We start from the raw sequence: 26,397 nt of genomic DNA, 5'->3' as shown, positions 1-26,397 counted from the left end.
CAGTGTCCAGTGGGAACTACCTTCCCTGTCTTTGAAAAACTTTACCCACAAAGTCTTGCTAAAGTAGGGCTGACGTCAGTGAAGTCACTTGAGACTGATCTGGATTCGAGTGCAATTTGAGTCGTGGGAGTTCATGCCCTGAACGGGGATGGAATTGGTACAGTCCTGTTCACTCGTTCAATTTACTCTAGAGTCTCCCTGTCTGTACTTTTTACTTATTTATCTCAATGTAGACATTATATGAAGATTACAAAAGGACATTCAAGAGAATTCCAATCTGAATTCTTTGGATGATAGAGAGATGAACTTCACAGGCCTTGAGATTCCATGTTAAGTCTTCTTGGGAGTGAGGTACCAAACTGGAAAACACAAAACGGAACAAGGCAGCAGCAGCACATTGTCTCCTCAGGGTTCCATTAAAAAGTCAAAATGAAGACAAGAGCTACTAAACTCTAGAGTGGAAAGCATGCAAAACAGATCAGTGTTGGAAACTGCACAAATCGTGACCTCAGTAGAATAACACCCCCCCCCCCCCCCCCCCCAATCTTCTTTCCTAATGGAGCTGAGTGTGAAGGTTCTGTCAGAGCTTATAAGGAGATGGACGTTTTCTTTCAAAGCGGGTCTCCCCACAAGAAGGCTTTTTCCAAACATAGCTTGAGGCTCGAGTGTAGATTCTGATTTATGCTTCCTTTAGACGCTTCGCAATCAACGAGGGATTCGATACCGTAAACGCATCTGATGTTGAGTTTGACTTAATGCGTGCCTCGGGGATTCACCTGCACCTCTACTTACCATTCGTGACACACGATCGCTAGATTGAGCGAGTCCACTCGTAAGGGTGAAGGGTTCCTTTGGCCCCAAGTCAGAGATTTTCTTTTACGCATATATTTAATGGCACGACGGTTGCACTTTGACAGTGATTATCTTGACAAACATGACATGGTAATCGCAGCACCAGAGAAGATGTTTAAAATTTGACAGCTGAATGTAAAGAAATGATTTACATGCTTACAAGCCATCAATTTTCAGTAATGCATGTTTGTATTTCTGGGAAGTGTCCTAGGAGCTTTGATGATGAGGATCTTCAAACCTTTGGGAATTATTGTTAAACAAGCACACTGATGGTTCATTATCAGCCATCTATATACAGCCTTTATATCCTGTCTCTATATCTCCTCTCGGACTTTTTGTCCCTTGACCCATGTTTCTCTCCGTCATATTTCCAGTCTTTATTTGTCCATTCATAAATAAGACCTTTGAAATTCAACTTAAAAGCAAATAATACTATCATAAAACATCCAAATCTATTTTTAACCTAGTCCGTTCACCGAGCGACCTTTATCTGTCTGTCACATTTTAAAAGGCACATTTTAAAAACTTTACAGTGCGGTCCAGTCACGACCTTTTTTGTTTTATTTACGTTTAACATGTGTTCTGTTCATGACTTCAAACTGTACAAAGACCGAGATGCAAACGGAAATGATGACGCTACGAGCGAGGATATTTAAAACAATGCAACCGTGACATCTATCCGTCGTTGTTGGTATTACACTCAGAGCATTCTCGTTACGGTACCTCAGTCTAAAAACTTAACTATTATGTTATGTTGTTGAAATGTTCTTAACCAATTTACAGACCCTTTACAATGAATTATATCTTTATTTGTAATTGATCTAATAAAAAGAAACAATGTTAAAAATACTTGAAAATTGGTTGAATCAATGAATTAAAGATGTTCAACATAGAATCATATTCACCATTCATCATATCAATCATCATCACAAGTTTATATTTTATAAATTAATTTATTTGAAATAAAATACATTTACTGTATTATTTTTTTTCTATCGATGACAAATCGGCCAGTAAGGCAATACTAATGTTATTATTATTGTAATGATAATTTATTTATTTATTAGATTGTTGACAATCCCGCTTTTCAGGTTCATTTTCATACTGTACAAAACATTAAATCAGAACATAAATGGAAAAGGGTATTTTGATAATTTATTTAGCCTTTAAAATGAATAGTACTGTTAGAATAGACCTCTGGCACTTGAGCGAGGAAGCTTGAGCTATGCCGTTATAATCTATGTTGGGAAAATAAACACATTTACAAAAATCACGACACACACACGCACACACACACGCACACACGAAAGCACATTGAGAAAACCAAAACAAATATATAAAACAAAAGACTATTTATAAATAAATGAGGGCCATATGAGCACATTTCGGTAGCACCGCTGATCAGTGATAAATATCAATCATTGAAAAATTGGTCTTCATAACTTTCCGAGTGTGCAAAGACGGATTGACTGCTTACCAAAGTTACAACTGTAAAGGGAAAACTGACTAAAATAGGTCTGCGCTCTTGTCTGGAAAAGATTTTTAAACTTTATTTACAGACCTGTTCCATCTGTTTTTATCGTTGATCCAACTTGTGGTCGTGGACCATCTATTTGTGTCTTTATTACTGCTTAATCATGTGTATTCGGATCCTTGTTTCACTTGTTGGACCATCAACGCCATTGTTAATCCTTTTCCTGGATTCATTTTTATTATTTGTTCTCTACTGTTTCAAGTTTTTTTTTTCCTGTTCCTGACCTGTCCATTTGGGTCTTTTTTTTCCTGTTCTCATTGACTGTTTGTGAAGGCTGTTTACTGATGTTGTCCTAAAATGATGCTTATTCCAAATAAAACAACACAAGCAGTCACTCCAGCAAAAGTGACCTGCCTTCCTGCTTGCGAGCTGGCCGGCTTAGTATCCGGCTAATTCTTCTCACGTGTCCTGTGGGACATAATCTGCTTTGACGCTCTTGCCATCTTGTCTCTCTTCTTGCCTGTTTCAGTTCATCCTTAATTCAATTACTGGAGTTGACTCATGTCCTACTTTGCATCCAGATAGAAAGTGAGCTATCTCAACGCGGCACTAAAAACATTGTTAGCATTAGTACTAACACTACTAGCATTGGTAACTTTAGTAACCTTAGTAACAGCAGTAACTGAGAGCATTAGTCATAACACTGAATTGTTATTTATACTTTTAATTTTTTTTTTATTTCATCTCATTTGCATTCATTATTCATTTGGATTGTTGAGCCTGTTCCTGAACAATCCATTTTTTATTTTATTTATTATTTTTTTTACATTTGTTCCTGTTCCTTCACCATTCGTTTATTTGTTCTTGTTTCAGATGATTGCAAGTTAACTTTGAGATCAATTTATTAGCAATGTGACATACATTTAAATGTAACGATGGATTAAATTTTTTAGTTTTCAATTCTTTTTTTACATTTTGATCATTAATAAAAACATATTTTCACCTTGATTTACATTTTTTATACCTGAAATACATCTCGATGTGATTTGACTGTTGCTGTAGCACGTTGTAACCGCTTAGTGGTGCTACTGATCAATTTTTAGAAGTGCCCCATGATCATCTAACCCTGCGTTTGTCATGGAAAATGTATTTTATTACTGGCGTTAAAAATTAAATAAAAAAATAATAATTAAATATTAAATAAATTTTGGACAGATGGATGGTTTCAAGCTGTTACATCAAATTAACCAACCAATTATGTCGTTTTTCTTTGCACATGATAATTGCATTTAAGAAAATGCAACGTATTTTCTTTCATATTGTAAATGGTTAAAATGTGTGATTATTAGCAACATTCTTATCTTTGTTTCCTGTTTTAATCTTTTGAAAAGTTATTTCTTTTGTGTTTTGTGAGTTTCAAAACACTTTCCACTTTTAAAAGGCGTAATAATGAGTTGTATGAGTGTAATAACCAGCGTGCAGCATGATTGACAGCTCCTGCAGTAGCAAGAACAAGAACTGTGTGCGTGCGTTTATACGTGAGCGTGTCAGTGCGCGTGTGCATGTAACAATGGAAAGTGACGGAGGCGGTGCGAGCGCGCTCAGCTCCGTCCAATAGGATTGTCGCTGGGAGGGAGCTTGCCCCGACTCCAGCTTTGTTCTAACTTTTTCTAGTGTGACTTTGCCGAGTAGCGGCGCAATGTTGAGTGCAAGCGCAAGTGGTCCGTTATTCTTTTCCCTCCAGGGCAGTGCGCCGCTCCTCGCTCCTCTGATCCACTTTTACGCACGGATACTTTGAGTGACATTTTGACGCGCCTTTTTGGAGGGGATAAACGTAAGAGGGAGGTGGGGAACTTTCTTGTATGTTGCAGGAATGCTTTTCACCATCCCGTGGATGTTGCATTGATGAGGAGCACACATCACTGCAGGAGTTGAGTGCTCAAAAGAACATCACCATTGAAAGTTAAGTTTCCACTTTCCTCGAGTTGGGATTATAATAATGGTCTAGTGTGGATGCTTCAAGCTGCACCGGGCTGGCTGACCTGACCATGGCGCGGCTTCACTCGCTCCTGCTGCTGCTGTGGACTCTGTCACGCTACTCGGCGTCCATGCAAGTCCGCCAAGAGTTCCGCGTGCTGGAGGAGCAGCCCGCGGGGACCTACGTGGGTCAGATAGAGACCCGCGCTGGTTTCACGTACCGCTTCAGCGAGAGCCACAGACTTTTCGCCATCAACGGCAGCACTGGGGTGATTTCCACTTCGTCGGTGGTGGACAGGGAGCTGCTGCAGAGCGATGTCATCAACGTGGTGGTGCTCTCCAGCCAGCCGACCTACCCCACGGAAGTCAGGATCGTGGTGTTGGATATTAACGACAACGCACCTGTGTTCCCGGACGCATCCATCATGGTGTCCTTCAAGGAGGACGCCAGCAGCGGCCGCCAGGTCATCCTTGACACGGCCACCGACTCTGACATTGGGAGTAATGGCGTGGACCACACCACTTATAGAATCGTGAAGGGCAACCAACAGAGGAAATTCCGCTTGGATATTACTGTCAATCCCAGTGGTGAGGGAGCATTCTTGCACCTGGTGTCGACAGGGGGCCTGGACCGGGAGCTCACGCCCTCCTACCAGCTCCTGATCGAAGTGGAGGACAAGGGGGACCCTAAGAAATTTGGCTATCTCCAGGTGAACGTCACCATCCAGGATATTAACGACAACCCGCCTGTGTTTGAGCGTGAACAGTACCAAGCGAGTGTGTTTGAGGACGCCGCTGTCGGCTCCAGCGTCCTGCAGATCACTGCGTCCGATCAAGACGACGGGACCAATGCGGAGATCAGGTACTTCCTAGACGAGGGCACCCCCTTCCAAATCGACCCCAAAGATGGTACCGTTATCATAAGGCAAAGTTTGGATTACGAAAGTAAGAAGGAGTATTCGTTGACGATCCACGCGGTGGACAGTGGGGCGCCTTCGTTGTCTGGTAGGACGGAGGCTACCGTCAAATTGTTGGACGTGAACGACAATGATCCTGTGGTAAAATTCAGGTACTTCCCCACCACGTCCAAGTTTGCATCTGTCGATGAAAATGCACAAATTGGCACAGTTGTAGCGCTGCTCACAGTGTCCGATTCCGACTCCCCCGCTGCCAATGGAAACATCTCTGTGTCCATCCTAGGTGGTAATGAGCAAAGGCACTTTGACGTGCACACGTCCCCTGTGCCCAATCTGAGTTTGATCAAAGTGGCCAGCGTGTTGGACAGGGAGCGAATTTCCTCGTACAACCTAACTGTGTCAGTGTCGGACAATGGCAAGCCGCTGGCGCGCTCATCTTTTGCTAGTCTTGTAATATTCGTCAATGACATCAATGACCACCCGCCGATATTCCAGGAGGCGCTGTACAGAGTTGATATCAGCGAAGATATCCCCAAAGGCAGCTACATAAAAGGGGTCTCTGCAACAGATGGCGACTCCGGGCAGAATGCCAACCTGCGCTACTCGCTGGTGTCTGGAAACGCTTTGGGCTGGTTCTCCATCAGCGAAAACAGCGGCCTTGTTACCAGCTCCGCTTTGTTGGATCGGGAAGTTGCGTCCCAAGTTGTGCTTAACATTAGCGCCAAAGACCAGGGGCTGCAGCCCAGGATTTCCTACACTAAACTCATCGTGAGCATCACTGATGTGAATGATCAAGTGCCCACATTCACACAGAGTATGTATCACGTTTCCTTGGTGGAGCACGCCCCCGCTGGCACTGAGCTGCTCATGCTTTCAGCCTCCGATGACGACCTGGGCGAGAACGGGACAGTCCGGTTCTCATTTGATAGCGAAACGGCGCCTGGCATTCGCGAGCTGTTTCGCCTGGACGCCGCGTCGGGGCGTTTGAGCACAGCCGCAGAGCTAGACAGAGAGGATGAGGCCTCCTACTTGCTCCACATCCAAGCAGCAGACACAGGCACGCCCCCGTTGCACTCTGTTGGAAAAGTCAACATCACCCTGAGGGATATCAATGACAACAGGCCCGTTTTTTACCCTGTGCAGTATTTTGCAAATGTGAAGGAGAACGAGCCCCCGGGGACTTACGCCACTGTGGTTTCCGCCTCAGACCCTGACTTGGGTAACAACGGCACAGTTAAATACATCATAACGGCAGGCGACACCTCCAAATTTCACATTAACAGCAACACAGGTAAAATCACCACGCTGGCATCGTTGGATAGAGAAGTGAAAACCACTTATCAGCTGCAGGTGACGGCTGCAGATGGCGGTGGGCTGCGCTCGCACGCCCACGCTATTGTCACTGTGACTGTCATAGACACGCAAGATAATCCACCCATCTTTAGCCAGAGAGTTTTCAGCTTTGTCATGTTTGAGAACGTGGGCACGGGAACTGTCATAGGGACTGTGTCGGCCACCACTCTAGATCTGAACTCTAATATTTCTTATCTTATCACCTCGGGGGACCAGAGGGGGCTTTTTGCCGTAAACGCAGCAGGTCAAATCACAGCATCCAGTCAGATAGATCGAGAAGAGCAGGGTTTTTATCACCTGAAGATCGTAGCCAGAGCAGGTGAGATCACCGGTGAAGCCTTTGTCAACATCACAGTTAAAGACTTGAATGATAATGCCCCCCACTTTATTCACTCTGTGGAGCATGTGAGCGCCGTGGAGAACTGGAGCACAGGTCACGTAATATTCCAAGCCAAGGCATCTGATCCGGATGAAGGTGCCAATGGTGTGGTGGTCTACAGCCTCAAGCAAAACCCCAGAGGTCTGTTTCACATTCACGAGAAGCACGGCCTCATCACCCTGACTGGACCTCTGGAAGTCACCACCTCGTCTTACGAGATCGAGGTCTTGGCGTCGGACACGGGGGTTCCCCGGCACACCTCCAGCTTGGTGCTCATGGTCAGCGTTTACGACGTCAACGACAACTCCCCTGTGTTCGGCCAGTTCTCCTACGACGTCGCCATCCTGGAGTCAGAGCCTGTCAACAGCCGCTTCTTCAAGGTGGAGGCCACCGACAAAGACTCAGGTCTCAACGGGGAGATCATGTACGACATCATTGGTGGCAACACAGGGGACGTCTTTGGCATTTTCCCAGATGGGCAACTGTACATTAAAGCAGAGCTGGACCGGGAGCTGCAGGACAGGTATAACTTAGTGCTTGTCGCGACAGACCGTGCCGTCGAACCGCTAAGTGCCACCGTCAATGTCAGCGTGACCCTAGACGACGTCAACGACAACCGGCCCCTGTTTAACAGCACCAATTACGTCTTTCACTTTGAGGAGGAGCAGGCGAGGGGCTCGCTGGTGGGTTTGGTCCACGCCAAGGATAAGGACTTTGGGCCAAACAGTGACATCAGATACTCGTTTGAGACTTCGCAGCCCAACTTCGAGCTGAACGCAATCACGGGGGAGTTGACGAGCACACTGCGATTGGACCGCGAGTCTCTCGTGAGACAACGAGGCGCCGCTGCCTTCAGCTTCGTTGTCATCTCGGCTGACCAGGGTCTCCCTAAACCCCTCAGAGACCAGGCCAAAGTTCAGGTTTACATACGAGACATCAATGACAACGCACCCAAGTTCACCAAAGACATTTACCAGGCCTCCATCTCTGAGTCGGCGCAGAACATGACCCAGCTGCTGCGCGTCTCAGCTTCTGATGTCGACGAAAACAACAATGGACTGGTCCATTACCGCATCGCTGAGGGCAATGAAGAGGGACAGTTTTCCATTGATGGCAGCTCAGGACAAATCACGTTAGTTGGCAAGTTGGATTATGAATCGACAGCTTCCTATTCTCTGAAAATAATCGCTGTTGATGCTGGCGTCGTGCCTTTATCCTCTTCCTGTATGCTTAGCGTGAAAGTGCTGGATGAGAATGACAACTCCCCTACTTTCCCCAAATCTTCACTGTCTGTGGACGTGCAGGAAAACATGAGGATCGGTGAGCTGGTGGCCTCAGTGACGGCAAGTGACGCTGACTCGGGCCCAAATGCCGATATAACGTACAGCATCACCGCCACAAACAACCACGGCACGTTCAGCATCAGTCCCAACACGGGCAGCATCTTCCTGTTCAAAAAGCTTGACTACGAAACGCAGTCGTTTTATAAGCTCAACGTTACGGCCAGGGACAACGGCCGTCCCCAGCGCTCCTCTTCAGTTCCTGTCATCATTCATGTGAGGGATTTCAATGACAACCCCCCCGTTTTTACCCCCGGGGACATCTTCAAATCCATCCCAGAGAATCTACCCATCTCAGCCTCGGTCATGACCATCACAGCTCACGATACGGATGCGGACATCAACGGACAGTTGGAGTACTCCATTGTTCAGCAGGTCCCAAGAGGAGGGCACTTCAGCATTGACCCAATCTCCGGTCTCATCTACACCGCCAAGGAGGTGGATAGAGAGTTTTCAAACTTGTTCGAATTGACAGTGAAGGCCACTGACCAAGCTGTGCCATTTGAATACAGACGTTTTGCTCTTAAAAATGTCACAATATGGGTCACGGACATCAATGACAACATCCCCACTTTTGTGTCCCAGAATGCCCTGGTGGCTGAGCCTAACATTGTAATCGGCTCCATCCTGACAACAGTTGTGGCCTTTGACCCCGACGAGGGGGAAAACGGGGAAGTCGAGTACGAGCTGGTGGAGGGCGACTCGGACACATTCATCATGGACCGCTACAGCGGCGACATCCGCCTCGCTTCGCAGCTTGTGCCCTCTCGCCTCGTGTACACACTCACCGTGTCGGCCACCGACCACGGCAGCGAGCGCAAGACCTCCAGGACTGACATGACTATCATCCTCCAGGGCCTGGATGGCCCCGTGTTCACACAGCCCAAGTACATCACCATCCTCAAGGAGGGCCAGCCACCCGGCACCAACGTCATTTCCCTGGACGCGGCCAGTCCGAGAGCTTCCGGCGGGAAAGTGGAGTACTTCATCGTGGCGGTGCGCAGCGGTGGGAAAGCCGCAGGACGCCTCTTCACTATCGGACGCCACACCGGAGTCATACAGACGGCGGCGGAGCTCGACAGGGAGAAGGGCTCTGACCTCTACCTGGTGGACGTGTACGCCATTGAGACGGACGCCAAGCAGCCCAGAACGCAGCGAGCCGAGGTGAGTACACCACAAGCACTATTTTTTTATCAGCTCCAGTTGTTGTGAGGGTTCATGAACTCATGCACTGCCATCTGTCTGACATATTAATGAGATCAAGACGCACACTGGAATCGGAGGAAGGCGACACACACACAGTCCAAGTCACACACACCAAAGAGGCCGCTTAATGCATTTGTCCACTCAATTATTCACATTCTACACGCAGCTTTTTGGGTAAATATACATTTTGTTGGTTGCCGTATAAGACGACCATGTTCTCTGCCATCATTAGCAGTGTCACCTTATTTCCAAATAGGGATACGACTGATGAAAAACAAGTCCCAGTAGAACAAGGGTGGGCAAACTTGTGCCACATTTGATTTTTAAAAAGTACGGTTCGGGCTAACTATTTCATGGATAATAATAATATTAGTAAATAAAACAATAATAATAATAAAAATAAAATGTTCACATTTTTTTTCATTTATTTAGTTGTAATAAATATACATCATAAATAAATGAATAATACATAAGTATATTTTATTGACCAATTTAAGGATAAATGACAAAATGAACACAAAAGACTACATACGTAACTCTTAATGTAATTGCATAGTGTGCATGTGTGCGTGTGTGTGTGTGTGTGTGCGCACCAGTTTTACTTTTGAGCCTTGGGGTTGTTTTGGCACTGGGGGTGGTCCCGGCTGGTTTCGTGATATGACTGAGAAGTTCTCCACAGGCAATAAGTGACCATTAAAATCGGACGACCTCTTAAGCCTTGCTGAGACTGTGCCGAGGGCAGAGAGGGTGAAACCAAAGCTTTGGCCTGGTGTTTGTGTTCATGACGCACCTTTTTGAGGCAATTGTGCGTCAGAATGAGAGACGATATGAGACGATATGTTGTTGCAATGCTCTGTTTTGAATCATTGGTGATCAATCTAACAATGTGTTTATTATTGCGGTTGTAGTGTGACAGCTGGTTCTAATATTTACTGTATTTTGCGATATGAGGGCGGTCAAAATATTAGAAACAGCTGCTGGTATGATGCAGACTTATTGTCAAACCATAACTCCTCGGTGGTAGGTGACACTAATGGACCCAGCCTGGCATCCAAACAGTTGTAGTTGATGTCACAACAATTAGTGCGAGCATATTACAGGCTAACATGCTAGCTAATCAGCCTATGTGAGGGTTTGTGCATCACTTGAAATGTACAATAAAAATCAGATAAAAGCATTAATATAGCTGTAATCCAGCCTTGGTTTGCTGAATGTTTTGCTTAGGCCAGTTCAGAAATATCAAGTGTTCCTTCCTTCCCTTCGCCCTCAGGCCTTCCCGCTTTGCACACTCTGGGCTCTTAATGAGACGTCATTCCCAGACTTTCAAATTGGAGGTGCTTGAACTTCATCACCCCTGTTCGGCACGCCGAGATGACTTTACCTTATCCCGGCTCATCTGACCACATTACGAGAAGCGTGAGATCCAATAAAATGTCCGAGTATGTAGTTCACATGTGGAAATGTGCTCCGAATTTTTTTTTTTTTGTCCCGCAGTTTTTTTATTTTTTTTTGCAGTGTAAACCGTCCGACTTAGACTAATGTTTTTCCAGCGCAAATGTTTATATGGCAGATACTTGCTAACAATTGGAGAGAGTGGTGGTTGTGAGTCGAGTTGAGGGGTGATGACCTTGTCGCATTTCCCTTCATTGATTGGTCACATAACGAGAAGTTGCTTGTAAACCTGCAGTAGAAACTTTCTCTTATTATTATGTGTGTGCTCGGATTTGTCATTGTGGGTCCGTACATGACGTACTGAACAAATTGAAAAAAAGTTGGATGCAATGAGCGCTTGATTTACTTGCGCTATTTTTCCGAAGAATGGAATTTCATGTTGAATCCGAGTCTTTGTGCTGCTTCCTGGCAGGGCAGTTGCCTTCTTGGCTGTAATGTATCCATTGTTACGGAATGCTTTGTCATAGTGTTACGAAGGATGTTTTTTTAAATTTGTTTTTATTTCGATCCAAGTCGACAGTCATCGCATCCTGAAATGCTGCGGTGGAAGGAATCGTGTCTTTTCGTTTGTTTGGATTTTGAACCTCCCCATAAAAAGGAATGGAAATCATCCTTGCCATTTGTCATCTTCAAAGCCATCAATTAACTGCACAGTCAATATTTCAAAGGGGGACATACAGTATTGTGCGAAATGTATTGTATACAAATAGATGAGTCTCTGGAGTGCATTTCCAGCCATCAAGTGGGTAAGAAAAAAAAAACAAGTAAATCTTTTGTTTGCTGATTGTATCTGAAAATTGCTTTGGTAGTTTTGTTCGAGTGCTGTTGATCTACACAGTATGGATGAGGAGGGATGAACATGTTTTGCTCTAGAGTGACTCTCAATGAGTCTCTAATAGCACCGTAAAAATTTGTCAAAGACTTCCAGTAACAATTTTGAAATTTGAACCTCCTACCAAAGTGATTTTTATCGACTGAACTTTAAACACCACTTTGTCTTGCAAAACACCAAGAACAAATCTAATCACATAATTTTTTGCGTAACTTTCCTTGTGAATTGATTCCCAGAATTTCAGTCATATTTTGAATGTTCTGACGTCGGGTCGACTTCTAATTTTAGTGTTGCAAAAAGCCAAATATTAGGTTGCTCCTTTTGAACTGAGGTCTTGCATGACATCATGAATTAAGCTCGTGCAAACATTTCTTGCAACTTTAGAGGTGCACGATTTTCCCCAAAGAGGAAGAAGAGAGATAAATATCGGGTTATTTTCACTTCCTACTTTGTTCCACTTTGGCTGAAAAAGAACAAGGCAAAAAATAACCCTCATTTGACTGACTTTCAACTTTAAGCAACTCATCAAGTGGACAAGTGTTTAAAATGATGGAAAATTTGACTATGTGGATCATTTCCAATATTTTCCAGCATTCTGCGTCTGCACACACTTTCATATCCTGACATTCAGGCCTTTCCAATTCCATTGCTACTGATGTTTTTTCCCCCCCCTAACTAAATCTCGATCGAGTGGCACATCAGCTCGTGTCCCTCCTGCTCTGTAAGTCATTGTTCGCCTCCAAAGTAAACATAGCCAGGCTTTCCTTTTTGCCTCTGTAGATAAACAATCCAGCAGCAGCAGCGGCATTTTTTTTCTTTCCTTTGTTATGTTTTGGTCAGTGCCAGCAGCGTCTCGACTTGGCAGATCTATGAGTAAAAAGAACATAGATGTAGAACTTTTGGATGGACGCTCAGGCCTGGGTTGGAGCTGTGAGCTTACTTGAAGAGGCAAAGAAAAGACTCTTGGAGTTGTGGGTTTAAAGGGGAAAGGGTGTGTGTGTGTGTGTGTGTGTGTGTGTGTGTGTGAGGGAGGAGGTGGAGCGTGGCATGGAAACATTTTAGTGCCAGATGCAGACTGCGTTGCAAGGGATTGTGGGAGAAAAAGACAAAGCTAGCTTGCTATTTTTGTGACATTATGGTCATTTTAATGCCTCTTTGCTTTGATGCTTAAATTCCTAGTACAGTGAAAAGAAATGTGACAAACCGCAAAGAATATTGTTGCAGTCCAGCCTTGCCAAATTTCAACAATTACAAAAATTGCCAAGCGTAAAACGCAGCTTGTTGGAAAATTGCTGTGGACGTGTCCACTGAATGTACTGAAATTATACCCAACTCAACTATCAATCAAATACCAAAACTACAACCTGAAAAATGGATGCTACTTGGTAATATCACTTTGCCGTGGAGCTTGCAGCAGCTAGCTGATTTACTGGAGTAGCGAACTTTATAAAAAAGTGTCGTCATACCCCGGCGATGATTGATTAAAAAAATCCTACCAGCACATTACCATTCCCAACTTCTCATAATCAAGTTGGCCGCGCTCGAGTGAAAGCGAAGCTTGGTAACTTTAAATTACGCTTCTTGTTCTGATTGCAGAAACAAAGAGAAAAATCTCCTCGCTGCTTTTTTGATCAGAGTGCAGACCACAAGAGAAAGAAAGAAAAAAAAACAAGGAACTCCCACTGGAGATGAATTCTGTTTGTAAGAGGCAGGAACTTGCAGACTCTTTTACTGCCACTAAATGACGCGTGACAATCAAAAGTCACACAGGGAGAAAAATGCAGTGCTGAGCACGCATGTGTGTTATTTTAACCGCGGTTTAGCCCGCATTGACTCGGTTTGAGAAGCAGAGAGGCAACGAATTCAAACGTCACCTTGAATTCCACTCGGAATTGCTAGCCAAAGGAGCATTAGCGGCCAATCTTGATAATTATGTAATGTTGCTAACGGAAAGTTTTTTTTCTTAATTAAAACGGGTGAAAGAAAGAAATAGAAATATTTGATTTGGATAAAGAGGTACTAAATATTGTTTTGCATCCATTTATCATTCCAAAAAAAAGTCTTTTATTTTCCAGTTCACAAACGAAATGAGACCTCTTAATGAGACTTTCTTAATTGAGCTGTGCAGGTTATGATTAAGAAGCAGTAAAAATATTTGACATGATGTCTTTACTTCTATTTCGTTTATTTTCGGACATAAAAAACTTGCATTTCAACACTCTGAGGGGTGTGTAGACATTTTAGATCCACCGCAGGTGCAAATTTTTAGCATTATTAGAAGGGCCAGTCCAGAATGTACTGTGACAGCAATAAAAAAAATGCACGGCTTCTTAATTTTACATTTAATGACTGAGGCAGGCCATTAAAAAGTCACTTTTGCTAAATCCACCCCCCTTAAATAACAAGGAGTCATGTCATTGTTGTTTTTTTGCACGAGTTCAAGCCGTGGTCAAACGTGAGTGCCTTTCTGGCTGCGGTGGAACACGCGTGTTTATTCACATTTTACAGCCATTGTCTCATAAAATGGACGACCAGAACCACTCCCCTTTACCGCGTTCATCCAACATGACCACCTAGCAGGACGCCACATGCCTCGCGACATCGGCATCCAGATTAATGCATGAATTACACACACACATGCAGAAAACACGCTCCCAGTCCTGCAATTAGACCGTGAATTACAGCGCAGGCCTGCGCAGTTTCTTCTCCTCCAGTTCGTCTTATACGAGCCTTCTGAGGGACATCGTGTTTTAGTTTAAACTGCACTTCCATTGGACAAAGAACACAAAAACGCTCCACTTAGTTTGCCATCAGCACTTTCCACGGAGAGAGTGAGGTCAAACAGTCATTTTTTAAGGTCGTAAAAAAAAGTTCTCCACAAACTTATCATCCCCTGCATCTTCAATAACTGACTTGCTTTTTTTTATTGTCTGCCAACCCCCCACGTTGGATGATTGATGCCATCATGCCATTAATACAAATTAGTTGTTTATCATTATTTGATCTGTTTAGTCATTTTTAAACAATATATATTTTGGGGAATTTTTAATACTTATATTTATGTTTAAAAATTGCATTTTTCTTCCACGCAGCGACTTCTGTACCCATGTAACAATTCAAGTTCTAACTTTTTCAAAAAAATATATATTCATTTTTAGTTTATAATTATTGATAATGTAGGAGCCAGTTGGTAGCTGGGAGGCCACATAGCACGAGAGAAGATCGACTGGCACCACAGGAGTGAGAGTCCATGTTATTGTATCACCCTTCCTCCCTCCTTTGCTCTTGTTTTATGAGTTTTCCAGAAGCCCCCCCCCCAAAAAAAAAAGCTCCCCCCCCCCCACCCCGCTAGTACGACTCGCTCTCTTATGATTTAGCATGCACACGCAACTTGTGCTTTGTTTTCTCCTGTGTTGTTGTCATGGTTTTACTTTTTTTCTTCTTCCAGCTGTTTTCAATTGAAAAATAGGGAATGCACTATATATACAAAAGTTTTGGGTCACTTAAAACAGATAATCTGGAAATTATTAATATGGAAATATTGATCTTTCTGTCTGTGTATTTTTCTGTCTGTCTGTCTATCCGCCCGTTCCCCCCCTACACCCCTCACTTCTCTCTATCTTGCTTCCTCTCTTGCCAGTCTTTTATTTATAAGTCATTCAGAATCTGTGCAAAGCTTCCCAAATGTCACAACCCGCCGTTACGCTGTAGGCAGTTTCGATTGTTAATGATATAGCAGTACGTTTGCGTGAGCCAGCCAGTGTGGAAAGTGGAAACTGTAGAACCATTTAAGCAGAAATCGAGCTGTATCAAAGAAGCAGCTTTTTTTTTTTTTAAGTGGCTTCCAAGCCAGCCGCATTGAGATCAATCAGTCCAATCAGACATGTGTGAAACTTAAGATTCCGCTTGAACTTTTCCACGCGACACCCGCCGTTGACTTTGCACGAGGAGGCGGGTGCGATGGGCCTGGGGCTTCAACCGTGCCAGCTGTGCTCATATGGAACCAGTTTGATTTCCCGCCCCCAGCCCACACCAACCCTCGACCCCACACCCCCTCACGTCTGTCAAAATGTGCCGTCCGGCCTTTTCACTATCTTGTGGTCTCGCAGCACACTCGGGATCGACGATCTCCCTGCTCGTTGCCCCCTTGAGGCGCGGGTGATTAAGGGGGCAAGCGTTGAAATATGAAGTGGGGCTGATGCTCCTCAAGCGCAGCGCACATCTGCAAATGTTTGGTGGCTTCGGCGCAACAATCCCAAGAATTTACACGCAATTGTTGACACTTTGTTGGAAATTCTTACAATGTGCTCCTCTTCTCAGGGCAGGAGGGAATGCTAGCCCCCTTCACACTGCCTGTTAGAAATAAAAATGATGTTTATTTTAGAAACATTAACTTTCCTTGTAACTTCTGAAAGGGCACTTTTTGGAAAAAAAAAAAAAACTTTTTCTATAGAAATGTATGGGTATTAACTATTTACAAATGTGTTTTGACACAAACGAATCCATAACATTTCTGACCTTATTTTTATGCGGATGAAATGAGTGCCTTGATGATAATAAAAGCTCTCCGCTTGCAAATCATACGTTGGCTTCCCCTCATTAAAGTTGCTTATTTGACTAAATCAGATTCATATCATTCATTAGGCCATTGTTGATTTTGTTTGTTTGTTGTTGTTTTGCTTTCCCCTCTCAGAAGCGTCTTTGATTCATTCTCGCAGCCAAATTAGTGGATTGGACAATTCCCAGGATGCTTCATTTGGGATGTATATGATTAGGACCCGCCTGAAAGATCAGAGGCGGTGTAGACACCAAAATAGCCCCCACCCATCCAACCACCCAACCTTGTTTGCCATCCTTTTCTCAGCCTCGTCCTATCTTTCTTGACTGTTATTAGTTCCGATCATAAGACCGACCCCCCTCGTGGACTTTGTGGAAATGAGGGCTTTCGAAATCTTTAGGGACGGTTGGAGCAGAGGGAGGAGACCCCCCTTTAGCCGAGACTCTATTTAGCAGAGATTACATCGTCAGCGGGTTGGCGGCTGTAAAATTTGCCGCAGAGGACTCAAAAGGGTCCTTTTCAAACCTCGCCATTGTGTGACAGGGATTATTCTTTGGGTTGTTATCCCATTACGTTGGAATAGTGGCGATTTTCTGCCGAGGAACCGTGTGCCAGAATGATTTGGAAAGGCTAGTTTGCTAGCATACCTTCACTTGGCGCGCCTTTTGTCAAAGAACGCAGGAGTTGATTTGTCAAAAGATACGACTGTATCAACTTCAGCACCAGTGCACCAGCAACAATGCGCTCGTTTTTCAAGAAAATATATGTACAAAAAATAAATACATATATGAAATATATCCTCCCAAAAAAGATGAATATTTAATTTTTCATGGTAGTATATGTATGAGAAAAAATTGGCATAAAAACATTTTCACAAAATATTTTTAACAACTATCAAGAAAAAGTCGTTCATATTTCTAGTACAATTAGTACGTCTCGTACATACATCTGACATTTTCGCCAAAAATGAATAAAAGGAAATCAGCACTTTTTCTATTCTGGGTTCATCTAATCTGCAGCCAGGCTCGAAAGAATGACTGTATTACGAGACGTTTCCACAAGAACTCAGCCCAATGCAAGATTCCTGGAATATTTATGGTATTAATTTCTTCCCCGACGTCTCGCGCCTTTCTCGTTGTGCAACGTTAGACATCAACAAGGCTTTTCAAAGTAATGCTCTTAACTCGTCATGTAGTTTTTTTTCCTTCTCTGTGCATTTTGCCCAAACACTAAGACCTTGTGTCTTTCACTTCTGATTAGTGACACTTTAATAAAGTCGTTTAAAGTTCAGTCGAGTGAATTTTCTACCTTTTCGAGTGTTTCTATGGACACGGGGGAAACGACCTGCATTCAGTCCAGCGCGCCATCTTTTAAATGCAAATGCTTTAAAAGTAACTGTGTGATTTCGTCTATGGGGGGTGGGGGGTGTCTGCCGACTTGGCGTGGAGACAGTGTTTTCCTTTTTAAATATAAAAGGCGAGCGCGGCTGTTTTTCTTTTCTTGCTGTCTTGATCTGACAGCAATTGACTGAGGCAGTCCTCTAGGCGTGACAAAAGCTTGGCAAAATCTTTACATTGCCTTTCCCTTTCCCGGACTTTTTCTTTCGATGGGCCAAGATGGACAAAGCCTGTCTTCTCTTCCACTTGATTGGGTCAGAAGGCGGGAGTTTAATGTTTAGTCCCAGCATTCCCAGCGTCAGCCCTCACGCTCCCGCCTCTTCGTGCCGTTCAGTAAAGGCCGGAAAAGCTATGTCGAATCGACCACAATCGGTTCATTAGAGATGGAATTTTAGACCAGGATATGGCGAAATGAGTTCTCCATTACCTTCGTTCCTGTAGCTGACTTCACGTTGGGCTTTTCTTGACAGCAAACTGAAAGACTGCAACCAAGCAGTACAAATCATTTCAATCAATTCCGCACAATCGACAGAATTCGTAATGCTCGGTTACTTGATTATTATGCCACATTATTTGGCATTTAAAAAAAAAAGTCCTTAGTGATCTCATTAATTTTCATTTATAGGCAGAACTTTACTTATTCATACAAATCTATGAAGAATAATGTGAGAGACAAGCCAGAAGAGTCGTTGGCAGTAAGTCACATAAAAGTCCCAATTAAGTCTTGAATCTCAACCTACAAGTTTGAGCCTCAGGTCTGGTAAATTTCAAATAAGTCAGTCAAGACATTACTTGGGTTGCACGTCAAACTGTAAGTCAAGTTTCCATCATGAACTATATTTGCAAGTTAGACAATTTGGACTCAGTACCTCTACGTTTTGCTGTAGTAGAGCATTACCAATCAGATCATTTTTAATGGTCTGAAACCAATTTTTTTTGGTTTTAAATTTAACAGCTTAGTTAATGCTGAATCCGCTATTAGTAAGCTCAGCAATGAAGTTAACGTAGCTTGCCTATCCTTGCCGGAATTGTAATTGAAATGAATATGTCTTATATCTATTTGAAGATGTGACAAAATAACATTTCGAGTTTTAGCTGTCACCCTCTTTCCATGTTCATTGATTTGATGTTCCTGGGAAGGCTGATTGGGCTATTCAGGGTCTTGATAGGTGTTGTATTGACAGGAGGGGAAGAAGGGTCGGCTTGGGGGTGTGCACGCCGCCTTCATTGTGCCCTTCAGTGGAAAAACAAGAGCGCTCCTGGGAGACAAAGACGTGAAAAGGAACAGTAGCCCCTGTGTCCAACCCCCCACCTCCCACCCCGGCCAATGACTGCTGCTACTGGGAGGCTTGCGTCCTCCATTGGGGTCTCAAGTGCAGTTCCCACCCTCTTTCAACCTCCCCCCCCTTTCCAACAATTCTCTTGCTGCTTTTTCATTCTGTCAAGTGGCAGCAGAGGTGTTGCCGTTTCGTTCTCTGACCCTTCAAACAACAACCCCCCACGTCTCTGGGTCCCATCACCTCTGAGTGTGGCGCTTGTGTTTGTGCTCTTCATTTGGACATGAGTGCTCTTCACTTGTGTGTCAACATAAAGAGACTCACTAGTGACTACTAGTGGCTTTCGACTGTCCTGCCGCCATCAACTTGACATGATGTCAGTTGGTTGATAGCTACAGTACACTCTTGCTCGCTACAGTCAACAAGGTCGAGATTCTGTATTCTAATCCAACGACTGTATGGATATTTCTATCGATACTCTGGCTTCCAAAATCCCTCGTGTTAGCTTCAGTGAAGACTAGAACGTCAGTGCAGATGCTTGTTTGTCTATATGTGCTTTGTGATTGACTGAGGACCAGTCTCTCACCCAAAGGCAACCGTTATAGATTCCAGCAACACCGGAATCCTAATTAGGATAATCGCCGTCGGAAATGGATGGATGGAAAAAGTCATCTGGTGGGAAAGATAAAATCCACCGTGCATGTATCCAATGAACTGAAAACTAGAGTAGTCATGCTTTTAGTTATCTGTTCTTTCCGACATGGCTCTCTTAAAAGGTTATCAAGCCTCTCTTATCGAGGCGCTTTCTTTGATCCTCGTTCGGTTTGCCTCTTGATAAGTATTGTACGTGGGCTGCATGTGGGGAGACTTTTAGTATGTTTAAAGGGCTGTTTTTGGTCGTATGCCACAAATAGTGACTTATACATTGATACAGATTGCCAAAAATACATCAAAACCATGATTCAGCACCCTGAAAAGCAAAAGTGCAGAACAGGCAGTCAGTCAAGCAAAGAATCTCAGGATAAAATCAATCTATGGTCTTGAGGACAGATTAAGGAGAAAATGAAATGATTTAGTTACAAAATGCAGACCTTTCAGAGGGGGTTGAACAATGTAGGTTGCCAGCCAACATTTTTTTTCTCAGATAGTCACGCAAGTAGATGTCGTGGCCCAATTCATAGCCTGGTGTTTGATTCCTTTTGAAACCAAATAAAACTAGACTTTTGCCATAATCTTGTGCCATAAACCAAAACAGCAGCACCTACTGTGGCAAGTAAACAGTCTTCCAGACAAATTAGTCTTTCTTACTTTTTTTTCCCCAAACTCATTCTTAAGATGTGTGTGTGTGTGTGTGTGTGTGTGTGTGTGGGGGGGGGGGGGTTCAAGCCTTGTCGGTTTTACGACCAGCAAGAAGAATTACAACATCAGGGGCTGCACTTTAACCTACACCGACTTGCCGTCTAACCTTCTGAGAGCACTTTTTTGACCCTTAACCTTCGAGTTCTTTGCTCTAACCCAGGAAATTGCCGCCTCCACTAGGGTCTTCTCGGCGTTTGCCTGAGAGTCTCATAATGAGAGCACAATGAGAGTCAAATGCTCTTAAATCAAGGTTGTGAATCCCTTTTAGATGGATTTTTGGTTTTCAAGGCACTGGACCATTTCGACTGTCTTCAAAGAGGTTCGGTTAGTGTCTCAATTGCCGCTCGCATTCTTTCTCTTGGTGACCTCAGTAAGTTGGCTTACTTTGCAGAGGGACTCCATCCTCATCCTGCAAGAGCCACCCCCCCCCCCCCCCCCCAACCCGCCTCTCAGTCTAATGCTGCCTTCTTTTGAAGTGTGGATTTTCCGGAGAAGAAGTGCTCATTCGCCCCTCCCCGGCAACCCACACCAAAATCTTCTCATTGATGTATCAAGGCCCTTCGCTTTCGTACTGAGGGGGGGATGCAGGCCCTCGATTTTGGGGCGTGAGCTCTTTATCGTAATATACTGTATCAGGGAGTGCTTCCCTCCTGGTATGTGGGGATTGAAAGGCATGGTCATGTGCTGAACTGATTAAGAAGTTGGTGGTGACCCGAGGTTAAACCCCACCAGAGAGAGAGGGAAAGCAAGGGAAGTTGGGTAGAAATACAAAAAAAGTGGTAAAATGGGTCAAACAAACGTTTCTGAATATATCCTTGAAAAGTTCCCCAGAAAGCCAGTCCAAGGATAAAGCTCAGCCGCTTCTGCCAAGGAAAGCGGACGTCCTGAGAAAGTCAAGATAACCCCATTAAAGGGAACCTCCTCTCAATTATCACCTGGGCTGACTGGAGTAAAGACACTTAACTTTTTTATCAAGTTCCATTCATCACGCATGACCTCATCCTTGTCTTCGGACCTGCCTTGTGAGCTAAAGCACTTTTTTTGTAGGCGGTTGATGAAAAATGTGTTACTTCATTTCGTTCAGTAGATTTACTGTATTTCCTTAAATAGTGGTTGCCCGCCAAATAAACACCTACATTTTCCCATCAGGGGAAAAGAAAGGGCAGTAATAGCATTTGTTCTGCACAGTGACATTACAAAAATGCTAGGCCCATTTGTACTCTGTTGCTAACCAAAACAGCAGCACTTATCAATGCATGTAAAACATGTGGAGTCAGTAGACTGAGAATTTTGAGGCTCCTGATCTATGTTAGGTGTATAGACACAATTATTGGTGACATTTAGCCTTCCAGTAGACTTTTGATAATCAGTGCGTTGGAAGTAGTCTCTTAAAGAGCCTTTGTGAGTCTTGAGATGTCGTAACAAGGAAGCAGAGGTGGCGGTGCCTTGTGACCTTATCGAACCCAAACGGCAGGTCGGCACACATGAGATGTCTCAATGCTGTCTTTCTTTGGATGCTCTGTCACTCAGCACTTCCTGAAATAAAAGCGTGCAAAATTCAGCTAAGTCGAATTAATGAGCAAATTCTTACCCCTGGGCACTTTCCCCCATTGTTTGCTGAAGGGAGTGTTTCCACTGGAGCCCTTTTGGCCTGGCTCGGGGCTTGCCAAGATTTCTTAGGCCCAGCCAGGTAATTCCCAGGCTTTTCCTCTTGTTTGGCTAAGAGCGAAAAAATCGAGCCCACCCATTCTACCCATCAGCCCATTTTAAAGTCATTAGGTCGTTGTAAAACAATAATAGAGGCGGTTGCATGCAATAGGTAAGGGAAAGTTCGCATTGTGGATCGATATGTTGGTGTACACTGTGTGTTTCTTTCAGCTGTAATGGTAGACACATGACACCGCGACAGTGGACTTCAAACTTCCACAAGTTTCAAGCTTTATCTCAGATTCGATGAGGTCTTCCTGTTTGGGTCTTGTGATCAACGAGACGGTACATTAAGAATATTTTAGTCTCAGTTTGGACAGTTTCTGACATTTTTTTGGAGCCTGACAACAGAAATAAGATGAAAACAGTATGGGGCATAACAGTACCCCCAAAAACACGGTTTGATACATGTTTTTAAAATTATAGTATGATAAGGTAGTGTTTTGTGTTGAGTCACAGCCCACCACCATCAATCGTCACATTTGGGCATAATGCCGTTTCAAAGGTTTCACTTGTCAGGATGTCTGCTAGTCAGAGGCTGAGCTGTACTGTGTTTGTCTGCGGGTTCAACACATTTCTTTTGTACCTCAAATAACAGGTTCCATGTGGGAACTCTGTATGCCTCCATACCATCCCCCTTCTAATAAATCTGAATACATGTGCCATTACAGCCCTACTTCATATGGATTCTATATCAGTGTGTGTGAGTGTGAGAGCTTTGTCCTTTGTGGGACTTAGTTGGGATCTTCTGTAAAGCCTTGTGTGACATTGAGTCCAGGCCTTTTTAGGATTTCTCCAGGGCCTAATAGGCAACTGTGATAATTCTGAGGGTTGAGGCTATCCCGGTGGTCTCCCCCATTGGCGTCTTGAAATATCTATATTGGTAATTAACACTCAAATTATCTTCCCTTCAATCAACAACAAGACACTGTTGTTCCTAATAGGCTGTTAAAAGATACTTGTTAAAGGTGCATTCACGAAAGTTGTGGTTACTAACTGACCAATATCATAAAGTGTAGTATGTGAAGGTTATGTTTAATTAGCTCTAGGATTGTGTGAAGGGATTTGGAAAATTACTTTCTCTTGAAAAAAAAAAACAGACAATACACTTAAATATTCTTATCTCAACAAAGTAGATGGTTTTGTAAAGATTAAAATGAGTTTTTCTTGAATTTTTTAGTATCATTTCTCACAAAAAGGCAACATTGCATTAGGTCTACATATGGAATTTAAGTTTAATTGGCATTAGTTCTGTGAGAAGAAAAATCCAATATAAGGAGTCCCTGGGCTCAAAATTTTGAGAACCCCTGCACTGAAGCAGATCAGCAAGTAGAGATAATGTCACTTGTCAATATAAGACTGAGTGTTTATTTTCCATTTGTGCAAGATAATAAACTTGCAGCTGGAGTTTGAGGTTTGCAGCTGGTGGTTGAAGTTTTCAGATACAGCAATATACATTTCAACACCTCCGGACACGCTGAGTGATGTGTGAGGCCTCAGGAATTTGGTGTGGGATTCCGTGTAGCCTCTGCTCGGACGGGGCATTAATGCCATTTTAATTTGGACTAATTCACCGTGAGGTTAACGCAGCTTTGCTTGCGCAATCATAGCACAGCATCGTACTTGCACGCGTCTCAGAGCTCTCGCTCATCTGTCAATTTACGTCCTTATTAGGCTCCCACTGCGGGCTCCTTTGCAAGTCTGGCTTATCGAACAAAATGCATATTTGTACAACATTTTCTGCAGGACCATAGTTGGATACTGCATTTTCTGTGTTTTTTGTAACGCCTTCTAACAGGATGACGACACCCATTAAAATGTAACCTAATGTATTTATTATTCATAATTGAATCCAGAATTTTATATAAAAAATCAATTTTCTACTTAGGGTTTGCATATTAAAGAGGAATTCATCAATTACAATTTTCTACATTTTGTAGGCTCAGGACAGAACATATCAAATTTACACAACCACAATATTAAAATTATTTTTTACTTCAAGGATCTTACATTCACAATTAAATAAATATAAATTATCACTGTACTGAAACGATAGTGCAAGTAATAACCAAATTATTATGCTCATTTGAAATATTGAGAAATAAGAAAATTGAAATAATAAAGCACCTGAAAGGCATTACACAATTAAAATAAAATGACTCAAATTAATTCATTTCGAATTGAAGAAAAAAAGATCAAAATTAAATTTATTGTAACATTACATTATTGAAATATACGCATATTTTTATATCAGTGGAAGCAATGTTTAAATGTGAATGAATAAATCATAATTGAAATAATAATAATAATAATGTAAGCAATCAAAATGAATAAATAAAATGCTATTTAAAAATATTTTTTCTTTAATATACCTAATCCATTTGAAGTTTACAATCATTCAATACTTTATGCCTGCAAATAAATTTCTAAATCAAAATATATCAGGGGTCCGTAAACTAATTCCAATGATGTTCCCAACTTCTTCCAGCAGCTAACATATTTTGGCAACTTCAAAAAAAAAAAGTCAATGTGCATACTGATGCATGTGATGAGCGCCCCTCCTTCCCTTCCTTTTCTGTTCATCCCCAATAGAAAACAGGCGGCAATGATGGGGAATGTGTATGGTGGGCAGCAACCAGGGCCGACAAATAAAGGCCGATCCCGTGAATGGCGAGGTTCTGCTTCCCGTGGCTCTGTTTGCAGCGCCGACCCCGGAGGCCGCAGCCCCTCCGCCCGGGGGGTTGTCAGTTACTGATGGCGCTGTTGTTTGCAGCGTGAAGGCTGGGGGGATGCGGGCGGACCGAACTGAAGAAGGTCCACCGCAACTTGTTAAAAAGCGTGAATTAATGAAGTGGCCGAGCTGGGAACTTCCTAAAAAAAAAAAAGACGGCTACTTCCTTTGCATCTCTAAGGCCTCTCCCAAACTTCTTTTTATTCTTTTGCCATACCCCCTCCTGCCCTCCTCACTACTCTTCAATCCCGCCAGTTGCCCAGATTCTAAAAAAGTCCTTTAATCCTTGGGATTTCGGCATAGTAGGGAACAGGGACTGATAAACCGCCAGAATAGGGAGAGAAAGAAAGTGCGATATGTAAATGGGAGCAGTAATCACGAAAAATGGAGATAAAAGTGTATCGGAATGTTTGTGCCCCCCTTCCAAAGTACGATATGGGGTCCGTTTTTAAAGACACAGGCCACAATCTAAGAATAAAATTAAACAAAAGCTCAACATAACTTGAGTCATTTGCTTTTCAATATTTGCTTGCCAAAGCAACAAAGGTGTTGCTTGGTGTCTAGGAACTTTGTTGAAGTGAGCTGCGGAGTTTTATGTAGTCATTGTATTATAATACGTTAAAGGACTTTTGAACACAAACGGTGAAGCAACAAATATAGACAAACAATACAAGTCCAGGCTCATAGCAGAATGGTGATTGGTATCAAGGAAGTATATATGCTATATAAATGTGAATTTGAGAGCCCTTAGCTTAACATAATACATATTGTTCTGGTTTTAGTGTGTTAATAAAGAAAATGATGCAGATATTAAAGCATCCTTCATTTTTTTTCTTTGAAAAAATGCCACCCAGGTCTCATGTTTCATTGTATGTCCTCGTCTTTAAATAATTTTTTTCATTTTGTTTGAGTCGACAAAACTGCTTGAGCAGCACGACGTCGTCCCCCCACGGTGCGGCAGGCTCCATTTTTACTGCCTCTCTATATTTATGAAAGCCTCTCAGATTTAGCGGCCGGCTTATTAGTTTTACGTTACTTACGACGTCTTGTCTCTCTGCGCGCCGCTGATTTAGAGACGCGGGTGGAAGACGCGCTAACACTTTTATAGAAGCGTAAAGCGGCGCAGTGATGCTGATGGATGGCGGTGGGAGCGCCTTACGTCTGGCGTTGCACGCTGGGGGTCAAACCCGGACACTCCATCAGCCAGCAAGTTTATCCTCCCTCGGGTGAACTTTAAAAAATGTGCGCTTGCTTTTTTTTTTTTTTTTTAACAAGTGTGTAGTCTCTTAAAACAGGTTTTCGCAAACATTTTGAGACCCCTTACAGTGTAAAGATGTTTCCAAGGACCCCCTGATAATCCTAATGCTGATTAAACAAAACTACCACGTGTACCCCGAAATGCCATGAAAAAGTTGCTCACTCTGAAGGAAGAAAGTGATTTAGTGATTATAATGAACGTATATAATGTTAGAGAAGTGCTGCAGTTTGAGAACCATTCTCTTAAAGGCCGCATTGGACCCATACTTGTTGATTTAATACTCGTACATACAGACCCCCGCCCCTCCTTGTGAGAAGATTCTCATAGG

The 26,397-nt window shown here is 43.2% G+C and overlaps 1 protein-coding gene and 1 long non-coding RNA gene across 5 annotated transcripts in view; one reads left to right on the top strand and one right to left on the bottom strand.

Annotated features, from left to right (window-relative positions):
• Positions 1-26,397, bottom strand: part of LOC148403907 (uncharacterized) — a 182,020-nt gene that overhangs the window by 4,607 nt on the left and 151,016 nt on the right. The window lies entirely within an intron of this gene.
• fat4 (FAT atypical cadherin 4) overlaps positions 4,015-26,397 on the top strand; it is a 79,065-nt gene continuing 56,682 nt past the window's right edge. For both annotated transcript variants that reach the window (XM_088378430.1, XM_088378424.1), the window contains exon 1: positions 4,015-9,456. In XM_088378430.1, coding sequence (XP_088234556.1) covers positions 4,375-9,456 — 5,082 coding nt within the window. In that variant the 5' untranslated portion in view covers positions 4,015-4,374. The remainder of the gene's footprint in view (positions 9,457-26,397) is intronic.

This window comes from Syngnathus floridae, chromosome 1, assembly GCF_059516105.1.
Source record: "Syngnathus floridae isolate MCC-2025c chromosome 1, RoL_Sflo_1.0, whole genome shotgun sequence".
In the NCBI taxonomy this organism is placed as follows: Eukaryota; Metazoa; Chordata; class Actinopteri; order Syngnathiformes; family Syngnathidae; genus Syngnathus; species Syngnathus floridae.
This window is presented reverse-complemented; position numbering and strand designations above follow the sequence as displayed.